The sequence below is a fragment of the Medicago sativa genome, chromosome 1, assembly GCF_051527215.1.
Source record: "Medicago sativa cultivar Bolivia chromosome 1, Bolivia_mono, whole genome shotgun sequence".
Taxonomy (NCBI): domain Eukaryota; kingdom Viridiplantae; phylum Streptophyta; class Magnoliopsida; order Fabales; family Fabaceae; genus Medicago; species Medicago sativa.
Window position 1 is genome coordinate 17,942,838 of NC_140749.1, and position 8,837 is coordinate 17,951,674.

The window sequence follows — 8,837 nt, forward strand, 5'->3', positions numbered from 1 at the left end:
TGAGGTGGTCTTAACTTCAATGTTTATACTACTTGTTCTTAACAAGTAGTATAAAAAGATAATTGTTCGTGTAAACATAAAGGAAATAATTTATGATTTTAAATTACTTGGTGTCATAACAGAATTGGTGTGAGGGGATGTTAGTGCCTTTTTAATAAATAGAGGGGGTGTTTGTTACATTTTAACAAATTTTAAGGGAAGTCAATATAATTTTCCCTTAATTGAAGGTGAGAAAAACACAAGGATGTTGAATTGTGTAAGTTTTTTCTTCTTTTTAACTAAGTCCAAGGTTCAGCCTCTGATAGAGTTCAGAGTCTAAAGCAATGTTCAGAGTTAAGTGCAGCGGATAATAAAGAGATAGTGAGAAGAAAGAGACACAAGCAATCATCATGGTTCTTTCCCCAATCTGGAAGTAGTTCAATCCCCTTGTCACTTACATGAGATTTTTCACTATAATCACACAAGATTACAATTGTTCAAGCACACAAGCAAGAGACATCATATGCTCAAGCACACAAGCACTTGATATACAATCAGTGGTGTTCACAATGCAAAACAGTTCAGACTCTATACTTAAGAATTTCTAAGATATGAAAGTTTATAAGAAATTCTAAGTGTTTGATATGTAATGTATTTGACATAATTTTGGCACTTGTAAAATATTGTAGAGTCTGGTAATATCTTCAAGTCTTCATTCCTTTATACAGAGGTAGAAAAGAGACGTTGGAGAGGTGCCAGCGCATCAAAGAGTCGTTAGAGAAGCTTGATCAATCATCACTGATTTGTTACTTGATTTGGTTGATGTCCTAGGAAGGAATAATTTGAAAACCAATCCTTGATAATGAATTAACCGTTTCATTCCAGTAGAGACACAACTGTAGCTTGTACTATGCACATGGAAATGCTCAGGTAGTGGAGGTAGTGGATGTACAATTGTACTATTTGTCCTTCACTATCCTTTTTCTAAGAAAAGCATCCAAAATCTTCTAATTCTTCAGAACTATCGTTGCTTCAGTCTTTTAAATCCTTCTGCATCTTTGTGTCTTCAAATAACCATAAAAACTAACTTCAGGGTCTGAGGTTCAGCTTTGGGTGATCTTCAGACTCTGACACTATCAGCTTCTGGATAAACTTCAAACTCTGACTTCTTCAGATTCTGACTTGCAACTTGGCTTCTCTTGAAAATTCCTTTGCTCAAAATTGTTTTTCCAGAACCAATACTTTGTTTTAAGACATAAATTTTAGTTTATGGTACTGCACACTTGAACAGATATTAGCATATCCAATTAAACTTTTAATACCTTATTATCATCAAAACTTAAAAGTATTGTTTACACTCATTTTGTTCCAACAAAATTCAATTGCCTAGCATTTTGTTAGGGCATAACTTGGTTAAAATACTTGTCTGCAAGAAACTTGATGCTAAAGCATTATACAACATTCTAGGACCATTCGGCCTAAGCGGTTTTTCAACACTAATATCATGATTAACATTAGGATTAATACTCTTTCGAGGTTCATACTTAATAACTTAATCATACAACATTAAAATGTCAAAAATTTCCTATGAAATTGAAGGTTACTCTTAGACATTCAACATTTTTATCTTTTTGGAGCATAAAACCTTAATTCATAATGAACAAGAATATCCATTCCTTTCCTCTTCTGATCTCAAGGAGCTTTGCAATAAAACAAAAGTGGCCAAGTTTCATTTTAAAGATTTGAATTTAAACAACTTGTTCAAAGGAGGCTTATATATATATATATATATATATATATATATATATAGCAAAATTAACATGCAAACATATTTATAACCTCATTATCCAATAACTAAAAAATGATTTAGACCATGGTGATTAATGAGTTTTTTGCATCTACTCACTTAGTAACTACTCCTAACGCTTCCAAACTCTAAGATCTATTTCCAGTGACTTCAAGTTGGAATGAAGGATTATATATGATGTAGAAATGTTGTTTTAGACAATTGGTGGTTGCTGTTGAGGTAATGGAATTAGGGTTGAGCGATAAGAATATTCCTTATCTTCTAAATGTACTATTTGATCAATAGAGGAGTCCCATAACTTAAGCTACAAGTAAGTAATCCTTTAGTGGCCCCACTCATCCGCATATTCCCTTGTAGCATCCAAATGCATTCCAAGGCTACAACATCAAACTGCAATGCTATATCATTCACCCAAATTTTCAACTAATGATGCAATTTGTCAATTGTCAAGCACTAACTAGTATAAAAGACTCCTAAAACTTGAATAAACATAAAAAGCTGGAATGAAACAATAAAAGACTCATTAAGTTAAGGAGGAATATGGAATGAATCAACTTAAAGAATACTTAGATTATAGGTAAAATTAAAGGTAATAACCAACAAAATTTTATATTATCACACGCCTAAACTTGAACATTGCTCGTTTCGTTATCAAGTGATTTAATAATAAGTATTCAACAAAATTTCAAAATTCCTAGCCAAGAACCATGAAATCATGCATTTAATAAAACTTGATCGGGGTCCTTGAGATATGGATTCTACATAAAACACCTAAATCACCCTTGTAAATACAACCTAGATTATTCCCCCTTTGGTGCATGGTGTTTGTGTGTCGTTGTTGTTGTGCATACTTCTTGTTCTTTTGCTTCTATATATCATCATGCACATCAACTCTAACCTTGCTACCAAACATCAGACATAAATGTTTTTTTAGTTTTCACATAAGAGGTGGAAGAACTTTTCTATATTTTCAACCTTGTCCCTTTTTTAGAATTTTTAGGGTATTTACATTTAGGCACAATGATCAATCTCGACTCATTTTATATTCTTTTTCATATATGTACACCCCTTAGAATTTCCTAGACAGATGAAATGACAAAGTCATTATAATCTCACACATAAGTGGACGAGTCGGGGTTCGAACCTCAATCATAACATCCGACCTAACAATTTTGATATTTTTGTCAATTGAGGTAAGATTTATAGACTGACGCTTGACTATATTATTACTGAATTTCTTTTTTTGTCTAATTAAAAACCTTTATTTTGATTTATAAATCGGTAGTATATCTCCTAGTTTGGTGACAAACGTGATAGATATAGACAAATTTAGATACTATTTATCCAACTTTACCCCCTTAACAAATTTGTCATTTAAAAATAATAATTAAAATTATATTTGTTATATTGTTAATGTCATTGAAAAAGATTATTTAAAAAGAAAAATCATTGAAAAAAATAAATATAATTTATTACAATCTGAAAGTTACAAACTTCTACACCTATAATTTCAATCAAAATCATGATCAAAATAATTTTAAACAAAATCAAAATTTATCATAATTTACACACATTAGTGCAACAAAAAACGTCAATAGACAGGCACAAAACTCAAATTATTTATTATATTTATATGGTTTCAAGACAATTAAAAGAAAGTATTGTAAAGTTAACATTGAAGATTTACACACATTGCATAATCTGATGCTCCGTTCATTTTAAAACTGCAGTGGATACCTCCACTGTGTGCTTCACCCATGCTTGTCTGCCATTTGTTTTCTTTTCTTTGAGAATTTAAGATCATGATTACCATTTTTTGCGATAAAAGGAAAATTCCTCCGCAAGTGGTGGAAGTGGAACTAGTATATCCCCAAGTACATATTCTTTTGACAACTAAATCAAAATTAATGCAGCATTGCATTGCCTTTCTAAGATCATGATTATCATAGAATCTGATCTTCAATTAATATATAACAAATAATCAAAAATGGCAATGACAGTAACATTTTCTACAACTATAAATATGTAGCAAGCAGATTAGGAAAGTATTCCACAACTTGAAAGCTCGTACTTTTCAGTGGTAATTTAATATCTATCTGAACTGAAGTCATGGCTCAAATTTGTGTCCTTGAGGAAAGTGTGCAACTCAAATCGTGTCCTCAGAAGTTCTTCAACTTCCTCAAGAGCCAAAGTCAACATATTCCAAATAAAGCACAGAGTGAAAACGTGCATGGTGTTGAGCTTCACAAAGGCGATTGGAAAACTCCTGGCTCTGTCAAGATTTGGAAATATAGCATAGGTTTGTCAAAATATATATATTTTTAGTACAATGAATTATTATTATTATTACTAGCGAAAAAACGGGCATCCACGTGCCTGTCTTTCTGCTCTTTTTATTGTACTAACGTTTAAAAATTATGAATAATGTTTTTTTATGAAATTTTGATTTTGATTAAAACTAAAAATATAAATGTTTGTTGCTTTCAAGCTATAACAAACCAATCTAATCATGATTATCTATTTCAATGACACCAACGATATAACAAAAAAAAATCTAAATTATTTTTCTTAATGACACCAACAACAATCTTCATTATAGAAAAAATTGTTTAAGGGTATAACTGGGATAATGAAAAAAAACCAAATATATATATATATATATATATATATATATATATATATATATATATATATATATCGTGTTTGTTACATTTTTTTAATATTTAAATTTATTCTTATTTATTTGTTACATGTGTTATTTGTATTGAAAATTGAGGGCATTTTTAGAAAGAGAAAAAATCAGCCCAAAAGAGCTGAAAAGAGTTATTTTCTTTATATATAGTATAGATTATTACTTAATTTTATTGGGAAAACTCAAGTACCACGTCAGATAGATAGACTCTTGATAGAGTTTATAAAGAGAAGACAATCATCACCTTACAAGCCGGTTTTGTGATGTTGTGTTAGACCTAACCACAATTTTAATATGGTATCAGAGATTATCGATCGAGCCACCCATCATTTGCATACACACATCAAGCCCAAAAGTGCTGGGCGTGAGGGGGTGTATTGGAAAAATCTCAAGTCCCACGTCGGATAGATAGAACTCTTGCCAAGAGTTTATAAAGAGGATGCACTTCTCATCCTCTACAAGCAGGTTTTGTAAGGATGGAATTAGATCCCAATTTCGATATCATTTAATACGTAGGACAACTAGTCATGTGTTTTTAAACTATTAAACGAGAAAACAACACATTATTGGATAATGGTGTAAAATATTTTTACACTTGCAAAAGTACATAAATTAAAGTCGAGTCATTATTATTTTATATCATAAAAAAATTGTTAGTGTATGTATATGTGTGAGTGTTGTAAATTCAGAGTTCAATTTTTACTCTAAAAATTATATTGTTTAATATGATTGTGCATTTTATAACTTCCATATATTTTCGTGTATAAAGAAAGGTCCCTTTAATTTGCAATTTTATTTTTGAAATGAAATAATTTGCAGTCTTTGAATTGATTTTCCATACTACCTGAACTCCGAATTATTATAGTCTATTATTTCTCTTAGGAATTGAAGCATTTAGACACACAAAAAATGACGTCTAAATTAACTTCATTTATTCGGTAATATATACTTATGTTCAATGTATTGATGCAGAAGGAAAGGAGGAGACCTTCAACGAAAGGATTGAAGTGGATGAATTGAACAAAACTATAACGTATGTTGCAGTGGGAGGGAATGTGTTGGAGTTGTATAAAAATTACAAGGCCATAGTGAACGTTGAGAATGGAAATTTAAAGTTGAGAATAGAATACGAGAAGCTTAATGATGACACCCCACCTCCAAAGAAATACCAGCAGTTTATCGTTAATATTGTTAGAGACCTTGATGGGAACTTAGTTAAAGGTTAACCTATATTTATCATTTACTCAAAATAAAAATGAACTATATCTATCTATCTATCTATCTATCTATCTATCATGTGTATGTGTGTGTAAGTTTTCCCTATAAAAAAAGTGTGTGTGTGTGTTTCACAAGGTTTTTTAAGTGGGTCCAACTAGTAGAAAGTGGACAATGATTATTTTGTGGAAACTCGCATTAAAATCATGAAAATCACTCAATAATGAAGGTGTAAGAGAAGTGTGTAAAATAAGAACTTGAATTATATTGTGTGTATGTATTATTTATACATGTGTGTCTGTTTATTTTGATCCACTTGGGTTTACTAGTCTCATATTTGTTTTGTATTATTATGGTGTTGAGGCATCCACTTGTGTCCATTGACTTATGTATCAATGCTGATGAGATCAATTCTTATGTTTAAGGGATCAATATGGCATATACCATATTGATCTTAGAATTCTAAGGTTTGATGACTCAATAATATTGTTGCAATAATAGAAGCAATAAAACTTAACATTATGGCCTCATAAGGAATTTATCAAGATTCATACACCTCCAAAATCATTCTAGAGTACACCCTCCGGTCACTAATATAAGCAAAAATCAAATTTCTAGGTTCATTCAATCAATGATGTATGTAGTCTTTATTATAGGCTACATACAACATTTATTGAATGAACCTAGAAAGTGGATTTTTGCTTATATTAGTGACCGGAGGGTGTATATTATAAGGAGTCAAAGTAGATTATAGTTTTTAAAGATTTAATATCTCATCTAAAATGAATCATTGAAGCTAACCTAAACAAAACAACAATACTAAACCTAGAATACTAAAGAATAAATATTTCTGCTAGCACGAGTTACTAACTTCTATCTTATTGAATACGATCAATTACAGAGTAGTCATTATATAAATTACACAATAACCACTATATATTACATCACATTTTGTTATTGCACAAAGCTCAAACTAACATATATAAAGTCTACAACTATATATAATAATTTAGGATATAATTACATAGTCGTTTGATTCATGCATTGGACCTCGGATATTACAATAAGACTTCGTTGATTGTTATTGAAAGAGAGACAACTTATATTTGTGCCCCTAATAGACCTTTGCAACCTGGAACATCCACCCACTCAATTTCCACAACCAATTCTCCACTCTCAACATTTCTCAATCTTAGAATCATTTCTTGGAGGACTTTTCCATTTTTCCAAATACAACTGCTCTCTTCAGCAAGGCAGTTAGTCCTATTTGCTTGAACCCTCTTGATTGCACAACCATTTGGAAGAGTATCCAACTTCATTTGTACACATTGAGCATATGGTTTCAAGTCTATTTCTGCATCACCCATTTTGTCGTCGACGGAGAAAGTGTCTTTGTCAAAAACCGTCTGCGGAAAGAAACAAAAATGCAACGTCGTTAACAAATAAGTTCATCGAGTTGTCTGTAAGAACTTAACTTTGTAATTTTCAAGAAGAATTCAAATCTGAAATCTCCACAAAATGGTTGTAAAATGATCATTATAATATCACCGTTAATAATAATTTCTCATTTCTCAATTCTTTTAAAAAGCAAATAAGCATTTAGTTATTGTGACTATATAACTCTTTATTTTTCTCTTCAAAGTGAATCTCTCATTCAGAAATAAATTCACTGTAATGCATGCTAAGTTAGATGGAGCTAGTTTTACTTACCAGACGTATTGGAACTCTTACATCCCTTATTGAAAGGGTTAATTCTTCATTCCACTCAGGGTTGCAATTGTTTTTCACTACACGAGTCTTCAACTTCTGCATTAATGAAAAGAAAACAATAATCTTCACTTTTGCACGAGACAAAATTGATTTCAGAGTTGTAAAATTGATTATGACATATTTGCATGTGCTCAAGTTGAACTGATTTTGCTTCCGTAATTGTTTTTAACTTAAAACTAGAATTTGTTCAAGTTCTTACATCTATATAGTTGATTTTTATCCTCAAATTTATTGTTCAGTTTACTTTTATATCAATGTATTGAAACAATCCATTTTTGTTATTGCATAACCAAACACACATACGAACCATTATGTGTTTTGCCACCAAACTTCAATTATAAAACACACAATTCATATGTATAAAAAAGGGTTGAATATGCAAATGTTCTTTGCAAATATCAAGAGTTTTGGTTTTAATCCTCGTAAAAATAATTTTTTGTTTTTAGACTCAGAAAATATACAACCTTTCGTTTTTGGTCCTTGTTCTTTTGTTTTCGTTCCTGTAAAATCAATTCATAGTATTTGATTTTAATCCCTCAAAATAGTGGCTAAAATGAATATTAAAGACTGATTTGAACATGAACAAATTTTATAGACACTATAACAGAATACCAAAGACCAAAAGGAATATGTGATGACAACATATATTAAAACATGTGTATTGAATTTACTCTTGGCTATATGTTACAGTTTACAAATAAAAGGAAAAGCTGAACCAGACCATAAGGTTTTGGACATTCCTACTCTTAAAAATATCACCAATAACATAATTTTGCAGAACATTCTCAAGAAAATAAGTATTATGTGCATGTTCAAAAACCCCGTGATTTTGACTGAAACATGATGACATCGTGATTTTGTTAAAGTTCTAGAATATAATTCTTTTGACAAAATCACGGGGCACACGATGATTCTGCAAGTCAATCTAAACGTTGACTATAAAATTTATCTTTCTAAATTCTTGAAGATGAAGAACACAAACTCTTAGGGAAAAATAGAGAAAGCAAGGATCGAACCTGTTCATGACCAATATTGACAACAACATAGGGGTCGCTGGAATTAGAATCACGAATTGCAAGATTAATACCTCTTTTAATACGAAGTTTTAGAAGACCAAGAACATTATTATCCATGCCTCCAAAATGACTTGCCAAACGGATTTGATTATGAAGTTTAAGGAGCTTCTTTGGGGGTTAAAATAGAGAGCACAAACGTGTGAAAACAGCTAACATAATACAACAGAAAATTGGACCCTACTAATGGAATCTTAGTACATATAATAATTATTATGTTATTTTAATGCTTTGGTCGTAACAAAATGTCTAAAGAAAAGAAGAAAAAAACAAAGTGCTACCGACCTCAATTTTGTTTTGG

General features: G+C 30.8%; 2 protein-coding genes across 2 annotated transcripts; one reads left to right on the forward strand and one right to left on the reverse strand.

Moving 5' to 3' along the window:
- The first annotated feature begins 3,792 nt into the window (after window positions 1-3,792).
- Window positions 3,793-6,004, forward strand: LOC146953267 (Polyketide cyclase/dehydrase and lipid transport superfamily protein). Its single transcript, XM_085708498.1, has 2 exons — window positions 3,793-4,085; window positions 5,451-6,004. Exons 1-2 carry the CDS (start codon window positions 3,896-3,898, stop codon window positions 5,702-5,704), a joined length of 444 nt encoding a protein of 147 aa, XP_085564624.1. The 5' UTR covers window positions 3,793-3,895; the 3' UTR covers window positions 5,705-6,004.
- Window positions 6,005-6,556: 552 nt separating this feature from the next.
- On the reverse strand, window positions 6,557-8,631 carry LOC146953268 (protein C2-DOMAIN ABA-RELATED 9-like). The gene is made up of 3 exons (XM_085708499.1): window positions 8,480-8,631; window positions 7,404-7,499; window positions 6,557-7,099 (listed from the first exon to the last, which is right to left on the reverse strand). The coding sequence occupies exons 1-3, from the start codon at window positions 8,594-8,596 to the stop codon at window positions 6,794-6,796; spliced, it is 519 nt and encodes a 172-aa protein (XP_085564625.1). The 5' UTR covers window positions 8,597-8,631; the 3' UTR covers window positions 6,557-6,793.
- Between the last annotated feature and the right edge of the window lie 206 nt (window positions 8,632-8,837).

Bases quoted from the DNA above. Each gene is read 5' to 3' on its own strand.
- LOC146953267 (XM_085708498.1), top strand. From the start codon at position 3,896: ATGGCTCAAATTTGTGTCCTTGAGGAAAGTGTGCAACTCAAATCGTGT. The intron at 4,086-5,450 runs GTTTGTCAAAAT...GTATTGATGCAG, and splicing joins GATTTGGAAATATAGCATAG to AAGGAAAGGAGGAGACCTTC.
- LOC146953268 (XM_085708499.1), bottom strand. From the start codon at position 8,596: ATGGATAATAATGTTCTTGGTCTTCTAAAACTTCGTATTAAAAGAGGT. The intron at 7,500-8,479 runs GTTCGATCCTTG...TCATTAATGCAG, and splicing joins TCAATATTGGTCATGAACAG to AAGTTGAAGACTCGTGTAGT. The intron at 7,100-7,403 runs GTAAGTAAAACT...TTCTTTCCGCAG, and splicing joins TAAGAGTTCCAATACGTCTG to ACGGTTTTTGACAAAGACAC.